Below are 20183 nucleotides of genomic sequence, written 5' to 3' on the forward strand. Positions count from 1 at the left end.
ATCAGAGGTTGCGTTCTGAAATGTTGAGAAGATGGGAGGTAGCTATCTCACTTGTAGTTCCATAAGGGAAATATCAAGGTCACATGGTTCACGGTGTTTCCCATGGAAGAGCTGAAGGGGTAGAGGATTTTCGATTTTGCTGTTAACTTTATTTTTCTGGGTTTATATCACTAAGATTTAAATTATTGGTCAATGCAGATGTAAGAGGGGGGTCTACAGCGAATCTTTTTGAGTCACAGTTTATAAACGAAAACAATGAACAAATGTAGTTGGAAATGTAGAGGTAATATCTTGGAATATTAGGGGCATACATGATTATACCAAGAGATACAGAGTACACACCTACCTTAGGCACCGTAAGGTAGGTCTGGCACTCCCATAGCGAACCAACCTGGTGGGCATAGTAGCAGATAAACCACAGAAAGAATGAAAAGGGCAGTTCTACTCCTCCACATACTCAACATACACACAGGGGTTTCCATTTGGATAGTTTCTGGGGTACCATTCCATTACTGAGAGGCCCAAGCTGATGTTGCTTGTAGATATATATTGGGATACGGGCTGTTAGATGGGACAGAAATATGGCTGGTAAATATATGTTCACCTAATAATTATGGCAAAGCTTTCTTTTTGCTGGTATTAGATGTAATAGCACCATTTGTACAGATCCCCTTTCTTTGGGTGGGAGATTATAACTGTATAGTAGGCGAAGATGTAGACAGGTCACTTACAAGGCATCAAACTAAGTCAGGCATGATGGGGGCACTTAAAAAAGTAGAGTCGGGTGTACTGCATAGGCACCTGGAGATCACTACAAACTATACAAAAGAAATTCACATTCTACTCACTCATACACAATATGATTGGTCAAGGTACGTTGGGGGAAATATACAGTCTGTGGAGCACCTGAGCGGGTTCCTTTTGGATCACGCACCTCTGTGGCTCACCTATACTTGGGCCCAATGTGATACAGGTGTTCCCATTTGGCACTTTAGCTCAGAAGCCCTCAAGGATACCTTTCATGCAGATATTAGATCTATAATTGATGGATACTTTGAAGAGAATTGGAGAACATCCTCTACATGGGCTAATGAATGGGATGCCCCTCAAGTCATCCTGAGAGGGGAGTTCCTTTGGAAAATATGTGATACAAGATGCCAATTGAAAAGGGAAATAAAATATTAGGAGGAGCGCTTGGCTCCCTTGCAGGCATATTCCCTTGCAAATCATGGCGACCCACATACTACCAGGGACTTGCTTTAGGTAAAAGGGAAACTCTGGGACATATGGGACACATTAGATAGCTTTAAGATTTCCTCTTCTGGAGAATAAGCAGAAATTGTGCCAGGACAGTGACAGGCCGTGGTGGTTTATTGGCAGGATTTTAAAACGGCAAACACCCACACCTATGATCATGGCATTGAGAGGGTGAGATTTCCTGATGGCAATGATACAGGCACAAATTAATAGCATTTCACGCTAATAATTAGCAAACCTATATTAGCAAGCAATACAAAATTGAGATACAAAAATTGTAGATTTCCTGAATAAAATGTAACTCCCAAGTTCAGCAGGGGGATGAGACTGCAGGAGGAGGACGACAAGTGCTTAAAATGTGAAAGAAAGAGTGTCAGTGCCCAAAGCTCTGCTCAGAAGCCCATGATTGGTGCATTTTAAACGTCTGCACACTGAATACTAAAGCTGGAAGCATTATATCCACCACCACACACTCCCCACTCCTTTATCTCACTCTTGCCAGTTCCTGCTTTCTCACGGCATGATGTTTTTTCTGTCTTTGGGCCAGATGTAGGATGGCAAATACCGGTCGGTAACGGACGATTTCGGCCGTTACCGACCGGTATTTGTTGTTTGACATGTAGGGGGCCTAATATTTACAGAATCTGTATATTTACTGAATCAGTAAATTTACAGATTCTGTAAAATACCGAATCGGTAACTTTACCGATTCGGTAAATACAGATGTAGGTGGCACTTGAAACGGTGCCACAGGCCCTTACCGAATCATTATTTACCACCAAATACTATTTGGTGGTAAATAACGAATACCTGTGTACATGCACATCTGTGCATGTACACCTGTTCCATGTGGCACACATACATGCCTTAAGGGCATGTATGTGTGTCACATGGCACACAAGCCAGAAACAGGGGTGCAACAGGGTGTCAAAGTGACACCCTGTCCCCCTTGGCAATTCGGTAATTTTACCAATTTTGTAATTACCGAATCGGTATTTGCCATTGATTCCTATGGGCTTCAAGGCCCATAGGAATCAATGAAAAATACCGATTCGGTAATTACCGAATCGGTAAATACCGAATCCTACCGATTCGGTATTTTTTACCGAATAATTACTAACATTAGATTTACCGATTCATGAATACCGAATCGGTAAAATTCGGTAGTTATGAATCGGTAAATCTAATTTACCTACATCTAGCCGTTAATCATCCTACAGCTTTCTGATTTGAGTGTTTTTCCCTCTTTTGCCCTTGGTAATTATCTGAGGCAAAAAAATAAATGCCAGTCCCAAAAAATAAGTGCTGTTGGCCCCCCACCAGAAACCACTGCCTCAAACTAAGCAGTGTAACAAAAAATAAGATGATGCAGAGGAATGAATAACGCACAAATTCCGAGCAGGAAGAACACAAATTAGTTCCTACTTACAAGTACTCAGTCCCTCAGTATTATTCGTGCTTATCTCTATAATCACATACCAAATCTAAATCAAATATAGTGCAATTCCTTATCATTTCTAACAACATAAAAAGGATCGAAACCATAAACACAAGCATATAGGCTTATACAATCACAATTCCTTTGTACCCATTCTTTCTAAAGACTGGTTGCTAAATATAAGCAAATGTTTTTCAACCCATTCGAAAAAGAGGTAGTTCAAAACACACTTGAAGGGGTAGATCAACCCTCCTACTCAGTCCAGGTGAGTGCGTATTTAATTTCTTTATGTGACACTAATGTTCTGTCGGACTCCTCTGCTCTGTAGGGTCGACGCGTTTCTGCCCACTAATTAGGGCAAAGTGTATGTGATATAGGCATAGATGCATCAAGGTCAAATCCGCTCGCAAAGGGGTAGATTCTCAGAATCTGCCCCTTTGCGACCGGTATTTTTGCATTTGGGATGCATCATGCCAAATGCAAAAATCGCAAATTAAGAAATCGCAAAATTGCAATTACTTGCATTTAAGGAATCTCAAATTGAGATTCCTTAAATGCAATGCATTAAAGTTTTTTAAAAAAAAGATTTCGCTAATAGGGCTGGCAAATTACCATGAAGTTGAACTTCATGGTAATTTGCAAAAACTTTGAAAAATGCACTAACATGCATTTTTCAAAGTTTCATGTTGCGCACACACATGCCCTAAGGGCATGTGTGTGCGCAACATATGTGCACAGATCAATTTCAGGGGTGCAACAGGGTGTCCTTTGGACACTCCTGCACCCTTGAAATCGCATTCTCAATTTGCAATTCGCTAATTGCGATACGCAAATTGAGAATGTCTTCCCATTCATTCCTATGGGCCTCTAGGCCGGATTTTGCAAGAAGACCGTCGCTCCCAGCTTTTCAAAGGGGGCGAAAAGTTGTCGCAATCGCCATTGTCGTTCTACTGTTGCATGCGCAAAATCTGGTCTTGCAAAAAACTTGAATCCCTTGTATTCTCTTTTAGCCGTGGGTCTAGCCAAGTCATATATAGTATCACGAACTAGAAAGTTTCCAAAATTGACCAAAAATGCTCTCGGATATTGCGGTTATTTATCTGAACGTTTGGGTAATGACAGAGGGAAACGGTGTGCTCGGCAGACTTCTCTATCCATTTCCCAGGAGTTGAGTTCCGGGAAGGATAATTTTAGAAGATTGGACATGAAGCCTCTTGGGTCGCTTCCTTCTGAGCCCTCGGGGATCCCAAGAAATCGAAGATTATTTCTTCTTGCTCGATTTTCTTGGTCTTCAACCTTTGTCATTAAATCCTTAATTGTTCCTTCATGCTCCTTTGCCTGTTTTTGTAGCTTACCAACATCTGATTCCAAGTTTTCAGCCCGGGCCTCTACAGAACACATTCTGTTGGAGATCTCCAAACATGTACTGCCCACTTTATTGATAGAACCTTCCAGTTTTTGGATAGCGACATGATTCCTTTGGCTATCTTTTTTAGCATCTTGATGGAAAGTTTTTATTGAATTGAGAACTTCACTTAATGAGGGCTCTCTATGCTTCATCTTCTCATCTTCATCCGGGATATCGGAAGTATTCTTATTTCTTTTAGATTCCAGATTCGGTTTTCGATGGGGGCTTTTGCGTGACAGTTTAGTTCTCCCTGCGATATATTCTGGGTTGCTTCCTGGATCTGTAGTTTCATCTTGGATTATTTTTGAGTGTCTCTTATTTCTGTTTCTTTTTTCCCCCAGTTTTTTTACTGGTGTGCTGTCATGTATGAGGGTGTTTTTAATTCCAATATCTGTCGAGGAGGTTACCTTCGTGTGATGTTCCTCCAGTCTGAGATCTTCACTCGAATCACTCTCTTCGCTTGATTCGCTGGAAATTGATACTCCAGTCTCATAGATCTCGGACTCAGATCCATCTGAGATTTCTACTGGAGCCCGCACTTCCATCGCTGGGCTTATATTCGGCATTGAGTCCATGTTGGGGCCCGATCTGCTTTCTTCCCTCGTATCGGCCCGCTCAAGATACACTGCTTGGGGTGCTTTTTGAACTGAAGCGGCGGTGGCATCATTTTGCACACTTTGTTGATCCATTGCGGTTAATACTATATCGTTGGTAGAACAAATCTGTGGTCTCTCTTTGATTGCTGGGCTAAATATGTTTGAGATCCTTGGTTGGGAATCTATCAAGTGACCGGTAGTTTTGGCTGCAGCTTTTAGGTTCTTAATTGTTTGTAGTCTTTTGGCTTTTTTTTCGAGGAGATCAAGATTCTCACTGCTTAACGGTTCTTTCTCCGCCTCTTTCGCTTTCTCTTTTTCCTTTGTTTTTCTTTTCAATTTTTCCATTCCCTTGTGAATTTTCTGTTCATTCTCAGTGGCTCTATCTCTCCCATCTGGTTTATTAGCTCTTATGTTGCCTTCATTATTTTCATCGTTGATTTCCGTTGCCTTATAACCCCTTGTTTCAGGTCATCTTTGTATTTCTTTTGTTTTCTGAGGTCCTTGAAAATTGTGGGTCTCTTTGATATTTCCTCTGCCGTCTGAGTTCTCTGTCCTCTCTTGGCTTTCTTGTTTCTCTTGATCTCCCTCTCCCTCAGTCTGGGCCTTTGTATCAATCTTTATCTGTGCCTGAATTTGAGTTTGGGCTTGGTGCGCTATGTATTGCAATCCAGGAGGGTCCGATGCAAACAGAGTATCCTTGTCTGTGACATTATTCAGTTCACCTGGGCCATCGGGCCCCCAACTACAACTGCACCATTCCCAGCACCATTCCCAGCACCAGTTTGACCACTGCGACTTGTGGATCCTGTCTTTAATTTATTTCCAGACATATTTGATGTCAATACAGAGACTGCTATCCCTGGTATCTCTGGAAGTAACAATAATTTTGAAGGTCAGATTTGCTGCTTAGGTTGTATCGTTTGAACCTTGTGGCTTTTAGCTCTTGCGTTTGCTTTAGCTGCAATTATAACCCATATAGAAGGAGAGCAAAGTGGAGAACAGGGTAAAGTAGCTACGATTGACGTTTTTTGTGAGGCCAAAATCTCAATTCTAATTTTGATCTTGATCAGTGTGGCGATAGCTACCGGTACTGCACTGGCACTGGCAGCAATATCTCTGGTTCGAGCCCAAGCTCCGGTTCCAGCTCCCCCAGCTCCTCTGACTCCTCTGGCTGCTCTGAGTGACCCCGAGGTCCGAGCACCTGCTTTTTTCCCAGAAGTCTTGGCGCATTTTTTTCTCGAGTGTATATCTAAACAGTCAAGATAGACTTTGTGAGTTGCTGCCAGATAGCCCATATATGCTTTTATTACCCTTCTATTGTCCTTTTTTTGTCCTGTATTGCTTTGGTCTTTTTACCCCAGAATTTTTTTTTTACAATTTTAAAGATTTGTAGTACTTAGTATTTCAGGTTTATTTTGAGTTATATTCAATTGTGATGCTGACTGACAAGCGCCCATAGCTCAGGCCCTGGACCACCCCCTTGTTGCTGATTCAGAAGTGCTTGCTTGCATGCGGGAAATCTCGAGGTGTGACCATAACTTGTATCAGATTCTCATTAACAAACATTACTCAGTGACTACACAGGTAGAAACTACGGCCTATTGCCAGGAGGCGCCAGCTCTTCAATACACAGATGAGGACTTGACTTCTGTTATGGAGCACCACGACTGCACTCTTAGGAAAGTTAGATTAAAATTCATATATTTTAAAATGCCGCATAACTGGCACTGGTCTCCATTCAAGCCGAAGAGGCCATGTTGGCACTAGACAATTTTTGCTGGCAATGTGCGAAACTGGAGTGCGACATAGGACACGTTCTCTCGTTCTGACCTTGCATAAATGCATACAGGCAGACCGTTTAGCATACATTGCATGCTACCATTCACGGTCATTTTGAGCAGTCAGCCAAACTGGCTCTTTGAACTATCTATCTGACACAGAGGACAATCTGCATATTGGCGCAGATGGATGGCGACAGCAGTTATAGTGGCGAAGATGTGTGTCCTTAGGCATTGAAGAACACCTGTTGCACCTAAATACGAGGAATGGATGGCAGAACTTTTCAGGCTGGCCACATATGATAGGCATATCTATAAACTACAGGGGAGGATGTGGATCCCATTCTTACATCTCGCTGAGCCACAGGCTACAGATTTGTGAATGCAACGCAGTAACGCCTGGCGGTGACGGATACTGAAGTCTGATGGGAGAAGTAACAATGCGGAGAAGCGGCTTCGCGAACTTCACCCTGCAATATGAACGAATTGAGAACCCCCTATGGTGTTATGCATCCACGCCCTACTCCTGCACTGCAGATCCACAACTTCCCTTAGGAGACTTTGCCATTCTGGCTCACTCAGATAATGATGCTGGCAGGCAGTGTTCCTATCCTTGGGTTTTATGGCCACTAACTACAGGTTGTGTGGCTCTGGTTGGGTGGGTGTGTGAGGTACGCCATAGCACATCTCGGAAATAGGAACCAAAAGACCTGCTGGAAGTGATAACGGAGGAATTTGTTGATAGAGAAGGATTTTGTTTGGTTGCATACTGTCCTCATTGCTACTATGTGCAAATCATATGTTCTGAGTACAGGGGTATGCGAGAGATTAGGATGCCCAAAATTATATTTGCCGGATTGTTACATGGGACCATTCATCTACACTGTGTATGTTTTGTGAAATGGAACACAATAAAAGTTTATAAAGCAAAAAGAAAGTATGTTTATCTAGTTGGTATGCATAAAACGGATGTGGAACACCATACATATGATGTCAAGTTATTCAACTGAGTTTACAAGATACTTGTAATTGTTTGCGATAAGCCATATCCCTGGGACTTGATGTTTGATTGCTTAATCAGATGATGCTCTACTTTGTGAATTATGCTGGTCAGTGCGAATGTCTGTAACTATAAAATCAAAATAAAGTGTAAAAAAACTTAAAATGAAATGTATTTAATCAAATATAATTCTAGGTAAAACATACCTTAGTTTCAAGCACAGATAATATCATTTTCTTGGCTTCTAGTACATCTTTTCTTTTTCCTTCCACCTTCACAAACGGATCTCAAAAGAAATGAATAATTACAGTTGTACTCCATTTTCTATATAAAAGTTAACATGTTGGTGATGCTTTACAAATTAATTATAAGACTCAAAGCATGCAGAGTTACTTGCATTTCAAACACTCACAACTCGCATTGTGGAACATGCAGTGTCGAATTGATAAATACATCAAACTGTCTAAAAACACTTGAAAAGAGAGATCTCTGCATGTCACATCCAGAGAGAAGAAAACGGCTAAAAAGAGAAATAAATTAAAATGAGAACAAAAAGACAGGAAGAGACCAAGCGGTCATGCTCACAAAAGTACTAACCTTCAAATTAACCTGTCACAACTGACAACAGAACACAGAAAACAGACTACGGTGTATGATGGAATCCCTGAGACCAAGACGTAAAAGTATCAGGACTCAAAGCGCCTCGGAGGCCACATTAATTGGCACAAAGACGCAAGTTATGGATGATATAACACACACTACATAGAAGGGGGTCCAAGGGCTGGCTTAAAGACTCAAATTAGATACATGCCCCTAATTACTGACCCTTCAAACTTCGTAGACATCATAGTTGTTTTGTTCTCGCAGTTTCTTTCATACTCTGGCGACTGTGAGTACATCAACTCCTGGGTAAGGAGAAACCCACATGATGATAAAGTGGTGGCACAGATCGACAACTGATGGGAATATTTCTACCTACCCTTGGGTCTGATTTCCCCATTCAACACGCACAATTTGACTTCTAATATATCAAGTGGTGTGTTCTATCTTTAGAGGTTTGCCATGGGCCTGTTGATGAATTGAGCTGTTGCTTGTTCCTTTTCTTTTCTTTTCTTTTCCTTCTTTTTTTGACTCTTAGATACTCTTTTTGTGTATAAGTTATGGATGACCAGAATCAATATCGGCGCAACAGCTCCCAATAATTTCGTCTTATAAGTAATAAATGTCTCCAGTGTGATTCAAACAGATTGGAAGAGCAGCCACCCAAACTCTTCAGGTGCCAGAAAAGCTTCAACAAAAGTCAGTGTTCAGTATTTGTCAGCGCAATCAAGGAACACACGTCAAAAGGTTAGTTTAAAGTATTCATGTCGAATTTTTTTTCTGGAATTCATCTGGCCTCTAGCCAACACTCCAATTCGAGCATTGTCGTCCTCATGATCATATTGACAGCATCATTATAATGGAGTGAATATAACGAGTTTGAAGAAGAAGTTGTAAGCATAAAGCCCTGAGGAATTCTAAAAAAAAAAAAGCCTGAAGAAGGTACGGTACGGTGAATTAAAGAAAATTTAGGTACAGACGCGGACACTTCAAGCAAGACGTTTTATATGTGTTCCTTGATTGTGCTCAATGGCACAAGACGTCCACTGGCCAGAAATCCCAGCATATGTGAAGGCATGGAGGGGAGGTGTTTTCCAGAGTTCCCCCAAACCTGATAAGGACAGAAGAGAGAGAGAGAGACCAACATGGGAGTGATAAACCCCTTAATTTATGGGCACAACCGACATATACATCACACTGAGCCAGAAATTAAAATGTATATCCTCTTAAACATAGTTTGGATGGACTTTTATTCTGCGTCCACAAATTTTCGGACAATTTTAGGTGCTTTAGAACTAAAGATCAGTTTCATCTCGAGGTTCCTTCTTTTAATATTCTTTGAGTCTGATATAGCGCTTTTCTCTAAGGTCAAATTAAATTGCTTCAGTCGGAGCGGTGTTAATTTCTTAAGGATTGTTTCGCGCCTCATCTGGACCTGGTCAACATATACCTTCAATTTCCAGCAAGATTTCAGAATTAATTGAAACCCATGTTAGGCTTCACAATAAAGACTGACAAGTATTACAGTCAAAACCATGACGGTTTATGGAAAAATTAACTACAGGCATTAGAGAAACAAAATAAGTGGAAAAACGTCCCTCTGTGAGGGCCCGTTTTTTTTTACCCATTTCTCTACAAGGATGGCGGAGTAAATTACTCCTTCTTCCTGATGGAAGTCCTGCCTGCCAAATTTTGAAATGTCTTCTGGCTCAGTGGATATTTCAAGCATTGAGAGGAACTGCCATCAGGGTGGTTCCTTTTGATGTATTGTAAGTTTCACGGGCAACATAACAAGCCGTCCTTCAATCTTACAATTTTTTTTTATTTTTTTTCTCAAGGGGAGATTTTCTTTTTGAAATTAAAAAAAAACAATGTGCACTCGCCATTGGAGTTTTCTTCCATGGCGAGGGGGACATTGATCACTTTTTAGTGTCCCTTACTGCCAGGGATTTTACTGGCGGTGACAGGCATTTAAACCACTACATGTGCACCCATCTAAATAGCTCAATCCATTGGGCGGTCGGAGGAGTTTGACCATGGTGGAGACAGAGTAGCCTCCACCATTGTCAAACTATTGTTTGCCCAAATTTAAATCTGGTGGGCAAACCATTATGTTGGTGGGGAGGGAATTCTGTTGCTGTTGCCACGGAGTTTCCATTCCATCAACATATAAATTGAGCCCTAAGTCATTTGGCATCTAAAAGCAGCTAAAGCACAGGATAAAAAAGCAAAATATGAAATTACAGAAAAAAGTGTTTTTTATGAAGAAACATACAAAGGACACTTTAGATGAATACAGCTGCATTAGGACCTCATTTACTAACCCAATCAAATTAAAGAATGAATAATACAGTTTCTAGAGTCACATTATTCAAAGCTTTCCTACAGATCCACATCACACAGTTCCCATGCCCAGTGGTCCTGAGACACCTTAGTAATTAGTGCACATAGTGCCACTATTGTGGTCCAATAGGTGAGACCTTAGAAAATTCTCATTTTGCTAACATAGCATGAAAACAAAATGAGCATCAAAACGAAATGAGAACGAACCATCATGTTTTACTCGAGAAAGTGTTTTAAAACATTGTTTACCAAATAGTTATTGCGTGCTGCGTGCATGGTGTGAAGAGGACAGCGAGAAGGGGAAGATGGCTGCAGACAGCAACAACCCTTTTAAAATCGAGGCCTACATTTTCAATGTGAAAATAAATATTGCTTCTCAACAGAATACCTTGAATTCATTATAAGTTTATTACGTTGTGTTAATACAATTATTCATTTTATCAAAAATTATTTTTCAAGACTGTGAAGCAGTCTTTCACTGGCTGGGGTGCTGATTCCACTTTGGCTGAGTTTGTGAGGATCTAAATCATTTGTCCTTTCAAAGAAAATTAAAAAATTGCCTTTTTAAAGTACAATGTGCCACCGGATAAATTATCCTTTTTTAATGTTTCTAGATGGTTCGTTTTCATCGACCCCCAGAGCAGGGTCGCAATAAATGGTTTATATAACACAATCCTATTTGTACCTTTTATTGTAATTTTCAGTTTTTGTCTGTGGTACTTTGTTCTATCATCTTGGGTCTACACAATAGCTGTACCCCTTTGGATAGCAATTTCAATAAAACTGAAAAAATAAAATGAAGATATCATTGTAATTCCCCATACTATGCAAATAGATGTGTGCTATTAAGCCTATGTATAAGATTTTCTTACTAACGCTGTATTTTGTGACCCATGTGGATGAGTAAAGGAGACCAATGAAGATGCTTCATGTGTTCTTCAAGAGAGTACATAGCTGTGTGGAACTGCGTGTGAATCCAGATGTACCTCCATCTGTGGTTACTTTCCCTTCAGCAGGCTTTCTAAAGGCAGGCAGTTGTTGGTGGCTCCTTTTTTCTTTCAGATATATGGGCAATTTAACCGGTACCCATGAGATAAAGTTGCACTGCTCGTGCTCTTCCTCCTCTGAGCATGTAGTGTAGCTGTTCTCCTTTGTGGTACGCAGGGAAGGGTGTACTGGAAAATAGTATTCCCTTTAAATGACTTGTTGCACAAGATAGTGAGCCCTTGCATCAGACCTTACGTCACTCCAGCTCCTATGCCCTGGGAGCAGGTACCTGTACCTGTACCTGGAACAACCTTTAAGAGTTTTATCCTAGTTTTATTTTTTGGGGGCTGCAGTTCACTTTCTGCCCAGAGTCCTTCCTGGAACAGTGCATTAGCTGAAACGTCTTGCCTGCCCTGGCAGCCACACTATCTGATCTGTCCAAAAACATCTCAGCCCCACTTGGGATTCCGGCCTGGGATATGCCAATGCACTTATAGCTGATAAGATTTTGCATGCTCTTCTTTCAGTGTACGATACCTGCAAAATAGCTGCAAAGCTGTCCTTGTCCTGGCTGTCTGAGGTTTTAGATTGTGGAGGTGGAACACTTGTTCGGATTGGGACCTGGCTCAAGTTTCAAGTTTACTTTAATTTATGCTATGGCACTCCGAAGAGATCCACATAAAACACTTTAGGAGATATACATATACTCATAGTACACATCATATGCATAGAAGCGCCAATCCACATAACTCTATCATACTATAATGAAAATAAAATTAATATACATTCACGCATAAAGGGACTAATGGGCTTCTAAGACGGATCGTAAAAATAACTGCAGGTACATGATCAGTACTAAAATTATATAAAACAAAAGTTTCTTTACTAGGCACATAAAGTGATTATAGTGCTTCCAAGACTGATCGAATAGATAACTGCACATATATAATCAGGATAGATTTAGAAAACACTTACAAAAGTTAAAAATTCTATAACAAAACATTTCATTAGAAGGCGCATAAAGTGACTGTAGTGCTTCTGAAACTAATCATATAGATAAATGCTGGCAAATGGGCTCAACTATGTTCGATGATATAATAAAAGCACTGGACAGACAAAGAGAATATGGTTCAGGTCTTGGATCCCGTTATGGCATAAATTACATTTAAAGGACGTTCCATACCATTTGGCCATTATAAGATAATGCAGGATCATACCCAACCTCAGCAATATCGAAAAGCGTCTCAACCCATGAGGCAAATTCCAACCAATGTATGGTTGTGCTCTATTTGTTGTGATGGAGTCAGTTACATGCTGAAAACCCCTTTTTTAAGGCACGCATCCCTGTCCAAGTGAAAGCTTAGCACCTACGTGGCCTGTTTTAGTCTAGCTTTTAATGATGGCACTGTTAGAGTAAAGACAAGTCTGAGATCTAATTATAACTGATCAACAGCAAAGAGAAAATATCTATAAACTGATGACTTATCTTTTTTATTGTTGTATGACAGAGGCACGGATGGCTAGACCATGCGTGCCTGTATAACGCTGCCCAAACAACGTATGCTCTGAGCAATGCATTTCTTTACCATGCATGCCTTTACTACGAATGCCTTTACCACGCAATTTCATGATAAAGACATGGTAAAGGATTATGTGTGGTAAAGATCACACTCCAGCCCCTCCGCCCTGAGCCCTAAAAACTAGCCCGACCCCTACAAATTAACTTGAACCACCCACCTGAGCCCTAAAAACTATACCCGACTCCCCCTGAACCCTAAAATGTACCCCAACCCCACTGAGCCCTAAAATCTACCCCAAACCCCCCTGAGCCCTAAAAACTAGCTCAACTCCCCCGGGCCCTAAAAACGACCCCGATCCCAGAGCCCTAAAAACTACTCTGACACCCCCGAGCCCTAAAGAATACCCCAACCTCCCCTGAGCCATAAAGCCAACCCTGGCTTTCCACCCCCAGCCCTGAAAACTACCCTGACACTCCGAGCCTTAAAAACGACCCCAAATATCACTTGAACCCTAAAAACTACCCAAATCCTTAAAAACTCCTCCCCTCCCCCCCTGAAACTTGGCCCCAGCCCCACTTACCTGATCACGTCCTCCCCCGATCTGTCTTCTTCCTGTGTCCGCCCATCCCAGCATCTAGACTGCACACTGCCTGAACCACGCACACGCGTGGTTAAGGTATATACGTGGTTAAGCAAGCGTGGTTCCGCTTGCAGGGAAACGGTATGTGTGGCTCAGCCTGTGTTGTAAAGGCCGTTTCACCTTTTTTTCACTTTTAGAATTTCTTTCTTCATAAGTGACCTTAGTGAGTCTTCATCGCTCCTTGCTAGGCAGGCAACACAGCATACCCCCCCACCCCCACCAGGCCCTAAATATAAGCACTTAAAACCAATTCCAAACATAAGGCAGCCGCTGAAGTCGCTAGGTTAACAGTAGAGATATTTCTTAATATTCACCCATCCACCATATTTAGGAAGCCTCATTTGGCTACTTCAATCTTCTCCACACCATAAACTAGTGAGACAGAGATTTTCACGAGATAAACCTCGAGAAGGTAAGAGAAATGTCTTCTACCAGTTGCCCTATAAAGGGCACCCAATCCTCTCTCAATATGGGCCTTATCACTAAGATTGCCACATATTATCTTCCCCCGAAACATATAGGAGTTTACTAATTCTAACTTTTGGGAGCCCAAAGACCAGGAGCAATTAGTGTATTTGAGTTTCTTCTTGCTATGGAAGCACATGATTTTACTTTTCAAAGTATTCATCTTTAAGTGATGGGTATCAATAAATTGTTGTGAAGCCTGCAAACGATAATTTAGGCCTTTAGGGGTAAGGTCCAAGATTATGGTATCATATGCGTATAGTAGACAGGTTATTGCTTTACCGCCGATAGACAGCGCTATATCCTCACTCCGTGATAGACAAACTGGGAGATCCGAGATATATAACGAAAAGAGTATCAGGGCTAGGAAGTACCCTTGTTTTAAAGAATTTTGAGTTGGTATTTTCTCAGAAAGGTCCGATCACCACCTAGAAGTACTCTACACCAGATAAAAGAGTGTAGTGCAATAACTAATTCTAACAGGGTGCCTAGTATACCCAGTCTTATGAGTAAGCTCCACAGCAGAACTCGATGCACATTATCAAATGCTGTGGAGAAATCTATAAAGGCTGCAAAGGTCAATCATCCTCTTACCGATACATATTTCTCATTAATCAGCTGCTATATTGTCCCCTGTTCCATGATTTCTCAGGTACCCAGTTTGCTCCATAGGTATTATATTATTAGCTTCTGCCCACTCACTTATCTGAGTCAGTATGTGTTTTGTAAAAACTTTGCCCACTGCATCTAGAAGAGCTATCTGTTGGCAGTTCCCAGGCAATTTTCAACCTCTCTTCTTAAATAGCGGGACTATAATACTTCCTGTCCAGGAAGGAGGAACTCTACTAGCAGTTTTCAAAAACCAGGTACAATATTTTCTCCAGAGAAATGGTTCTTGTTTTATAGCAGAAATTGGGACTTCATCTGGCCCGATTGCAGCAGAGGTACACATCCCTTTGAATAGCCAGTGCAATTTCTGTAACTGAAGGGGGGTCATGAGTCTGTGTACCCATTTCTAGATTGTCTCATTCACCCTCCTCTTCATTTGCAGTATACAGGTTAGTTATATAATCAATCCAGCTAGCCTCCTCAATGGCCAAGAGAAGGGTTCTAGCTCTTGACCCACAACCTTCTGCTACTAAAGTCCAAAACGACCTCATCTGTCCCTTAACTGCTGCCTCTCTCAGATCTACCCATAGCCAATCACACTCCTCTCTTTTTAGATGGGCCCTAAGCCTAATCCTTCATCTCTTTAATAGTGAAACCATAGATTCCTTGTCAGGCAAATATACCGTGTATTGTTTCCTGACTAGGAAATGTATTTCTCTATTCAGCAGAACAATCCGGAAGCGAGGTGGGCTTAAAGATACTCGCAGTTGATTTTCGATTAACCCTTACTAATAGCTGTTTCATGAAATTGGAAAAGCGTTTGAGTTCAGCACCCACCAAGAAATCTAGATTTTCAAGTGTGGTTTCTACTTTGTCCTTTAATTCAGGGATTCTCCTATAGTCCCACAGTGCCCTTCATGTTTTTTTGTCAAATTTGGAGGAGGACCCATCAAATCTCCAGGAACAAGTAAGGGACATACTTAAGCCCAGGGACAAAATCCGCAAACTATGATTACTAATGGGGGAATCCACTACCTTTATATCCCCCAGTAAATAAAAAGAAGAGCAGCCAATCACCACATAATCTAAGATTGCACCTGCACTTGAAGGTTTACATGTGTATTGGTGGGGGAGTCTGAGGGTAGTGTTCTATTTGCAATAATATAATCATTGCTTTTCCATTGATCAAGTAGAAGCGACTCTTGCTTATCAGTTCTTAACTTTTTGGGGAAAGCAATTGGGGAGATTCGTAGAGACTCCTCTTTTTCCACGTCCCGAAAACAGTACAAAACGTAATGAGATATTTCACAAATTAGATCCCCTACCAAAATCACAAGGGGAATCTGATCCCTGTCCATATGTTTTTTGATAGAAGAAAAAACCTTATACATAAAGAGCATCATAAGATGCATCTGGCGGGATATAAGCATTTACTAATAAGATTGGTAATACACCCTGCTCCCCACCAGGATGGAACAAAGTTACTGCCATGAATAAATCAAAGGAAACTCTGTTGCAGTTATACTTCCACTTGACTCTTTGGACAGGAGAAATGCTACTCCCCCTTAGCGGGTTCCCTCCTAGAGGGCCTAGCTTTACAGTCAGGTATAAAATAATTGTCACATTTAAATTTCCTGTCACACCATGTCTCCTGGAGACCAATCACATCTCCTTTTAGGGAGCTTAGGAAATGTAGTTTCTCCCAACTATTCTTTACTCTCAGTGTGTTCCAGAAGACAACCTTTAACTCATTGCTGGTTATAGGGCAACAGAGGGCGACTGGTCACACATGCACTATTTAGAACGGCAGACAACCAATTTCATCTCTGCATTTCACCAGGTGCATTTTGGTCAGAGCTTAATGTAGATTCCCTGTATGCTACCCATTTACTATTTGTCTGAGATGTACTTGCAGCCCCTGTGCATCCCCCATCAAATCACCGCTACAGTCTCCAACCCCGTTAACTCCCCTGGCATCGATTCATGCTTGCTTTCAATTCACCCCTCTCTTCCAACACTGGACAGGCATCAATACCTCTACGTTGCAGGCTTTCAGAATTTTGCAAAATGTTGACAGACGATGACAAGGGAAAATTGATTATTTATTTAATTTTCCCTCGTCACCGTCTGTCGAAATCCTCCCTCCCCCCAGCGCTCTTACCTGCACGGACCGCGGCGGGTTACATATGAAGGGCCCCCATTAGGGAAGCTGATTGAAAAATATGTCGTCAATACCACAGGGGTCGACTTTGTAACTGTTCTGAGCTTTGTGGGAGATCTACTCCTTCTTTGAAATGCAGTTTTTGGTGCCCCTTGTTTGTAATCATTCAGTTAGCGATTTTCTTCCAACTCCGTTTTTTTTAGATCCTCATTCGGTTTTGACTAAATGGAGCACGGCTCTCCCGCATTTGGGTCCAGCTTGGGGTGGGATTTAAAGATTGAAAACACTTTCTTTTCCATAGGTGAGATTTTTTTCTACTACTCCTCTTGCTGCAGGAGCAGCTGTATCAGTATTAAAGATGTATTTTATAGAACAAGTTGGACTTTCCACCATAAGGGATACTTTAAAGATGGTTTTACAATTCGATTTTCCTGCTTGAGAACCGAAGTCGATTTGTGTCTGTTCCTTTTTGCGGGCATCCTCTGCGGTTGTCAATAAGATCACCTATGGCAAAACTGTTTTGCCGGGGTGATGGGCACAATTTTTGCAGCACTAACTCAGTCACACTGAATTAGCAGCCTTCCTTCCACCCTTAGTGACAGAGGAAAATAGGATGAATGGTAGAGTAATCCTAGCACCTAGGATTATTTGCATTATTTCTTTCACTGCATTATAAATAAACATCAGGGTCACAGAACTGAAATCATGTGCCCTCACTGCCTGAGACCAGTGTACATAAGGTATTTGTTTCACCACAGTAGTTTGTTTCCTTGTACTGCAACTAGGGTCATAACTCAACACCAAAATATGCTTCTGACGACCTTAGTGTCCCATATTTCCACTTCCATTCCTTTTCCATGTGTAAATTGAGATGTAGGGTCGAACTCAGGAGCATAGCTTGGTCAGTAAGATGGGAGCGGGTGTGAGCTTCAGTTTTTCCAGCGATATAATATTATAATACATTATACCACAGGCTGGATGCATGAGAGGGGCTTAAAAGGCAGTGAAATGGGAGAGAAATGTGGATTGGTAGGGGTACTAAGTGAGAGAAATCACAATATTTTGTAAAATAACCAACATTTTTGAAGACTTTCGAAACCGAGAGATAAATAGAGAGAATATATGTGTGCTTTTGTCTGTGTGTGTAAAAAGTCCTGGTGAAATCCAACACCTCACCAAACTCGACTGAAAACATCTGTACCTAACTATTTACCAGAATTATTTTTTTCTAGGAGGTGTAACACCCCAAAAACACCCATGAAGCTATGCCCCTGGTAGAACTTTCGTACACAGGGCTGGCTTTGGGGCAGTGCGACTGGTGCATCCGCACTGGGTCCTGAACTTGGGAGGGGACACTGACCTCCAGGGGTTGTTGCTAAAAAGGGCTAGTTTGAGTAGATATACATTATTTTTAGTAAATCCTGCCTTTACCAGTGCTTTAAAACAAATTAAATGTATGTGAGAGAGGTGCTATTGAGAGATAAGGGGTACTAATATATTATATTGGCCATAGGGATCATGTTACGGAAAATTTTACTATATTCGAAATGAATGAGAATAGGAGAAAAATATATTTTAAAGGGCAAAAAAGGGCTAGACACTCTAGTTATGCTACAAAACTTTGAGAGTGAGATCCCTGAGGAGAAGTGGTTATTTTACATAAAACACATTAGTAGTTCTTGTGTCTGTCTTTCATTTAAAAGGAGAAGTGCCTTCACCGACACAACGTGGCATGCTTCATCATCGGGTCACTCGTTGTTTTGAACACAAGTCCTCAAAATGCCTAGTTCCGGTTCTTCTACCTGCCTAGAAGAGCTGTGATAGACTATGCATGCCTACTACCCTACTCTATTACACACTCTCAAAGAACCTTTGGAGAAAATTATGTAGTGGGGGGTTTATTTATTACTGTCCCCACTCCCACAAGATGAAAAAACAAGGATGAAGTTGGTTGATTATGATCTTTTCTATCTGTCAACAATAGTCAACATGTTTCTGTCCTTACATAAGTTTGATGGATTTGCCAGGACTAGAAGTCCTCTTCTGATAACTAGGTCTGCCTGTAAAAAGTCTCATTCAAGGTAAGTTAAATATTTTTGACAGTGCTCTTAGGTCTGCCAGCAAACATCAATATATTTGAGGTGCTTCTTCAGACCCTTGCTCCTAGGCTTCAGGATGGGACTTGCCATAGCTTTCGAAGACTTGTTCTAAAAGTTTTAATCCAGCATGTACCTGAATGAAAATGCTTAGCCTCCAATTCACCAGGTGGTTTCCTTCACGCCTTTTTAGGGCTCTCTACCCTCCAACCTGCAAATGGAACCTCTGGGAGCACCCCAAGCTGATCTCACTGTGATAGTTCAACGAGGTTCAGATATATATGATTGAGAAAATTCTATTTGCAAATGAAAAAATAAACATACATCTCATATTCAGGGCCTTTAAATATTCAAAGCAGGATGGCCAAGCACAACCTCAAACTCAACCTTAATCAGAGCCACTCAAAGACTAAACATCATTCATTGACTAACCCACAACCGAAACAGTTTGTGATTCATCAACTGTGTTGTGCCCAAGCAGGAGATACATTTTGCAGCTTTCTTGGTTCCACAATTTGTAACAGCTTTCCATTGGAGCTTCTTCAGGCCACAAGTCCGCCTCATACCCGAGGTGCTATGTTTTCATTTTGTTAAGCAATATCTCTGTTTTGCTTCAGTTTCACTTTTTTTGCTTTGTATCTCTCATCGTAGCACCACAATGCTACAGGTTGATAGTAGTGCTTTATATGTGAATAAATATATTTTTTAAAGTAAATAAACAGCCATTATTTTCTTTCTAAGTGTTTAGGAACCTTGATCACATATACAAACTGCAGACCAAGCAAAATAATTTAGATTTATTGCTCTATTAATACTTTCAGTAATGTTATATAAGACATGGAAGCAGCAAACTATCTCCTACTCCTCTTGCGAACATGTCCTACACTCCAAAGACAGTACGGAGACTATGATTCATCCATAGAGTATGGAAATGATGTGATCAAATCAAGATTGTCCCCATTAATGAATATCCTCCAAGCCACTAGCAGACATATGAACTGAACACAAACTCTAGCAGCATCTACATTAGAGAAGACCTACATTAATATTCTCAGCATTCTCCTGGATCATATAGAAAGCTCTGTAACAAAATCATACAACCTATCTAGCCAACAAACTAAAGATGTCATGTGAGCTCATAAAACAGCAGTTAAAATAATGTAACAAAATGTTCTCACCTATGCGACAAAGAAAATAAAAAAACGATTAGATCCTTCTTTTAGCACACCTACTCCATGTAATATGTTCTCCGTATTCCTTTTCCGGCATTCAAATCTTTTTTGCA

General features: G+C 41.0%; 1 protein-coding gene across 1 annotated transcript in view; it reads right to left on the reverse strand.

Annotated features, from left to right (window-relative positions):
* LOC144767042 (protein bicaudal C homolog 1-A-like) overlaps positions 1 to 20183 on the reverse strand; it is a 195406-nt gene that overhangs the window by 165283 nt on the left and 9940 nt on the right. The window contains exon 3 of the mRNA XM_078650679.1: positions 7684 to 7763. Coding sequence (XP_078506805.1) covers positions 7684 to 7763 — 80 coding nt within the window. The remainder of the gene's footprint in view (positions 1 to 7683; positions 7764 to 20183) is intronic.

Source organism: Lissotriton helveticus, chromosome 7 (assembly GCF_964261635.1).
Source record: "Lissotriton helveticus chromosome 7, aLisHel1.1, whole genome shotgun sequence".
Classification (NCBI taxonomy): Eukaryota; Metazoa; Chordata; class Amphibia; order Caudata; family Salamandridae; genus Lissotriton; species Lissotriton helveticus.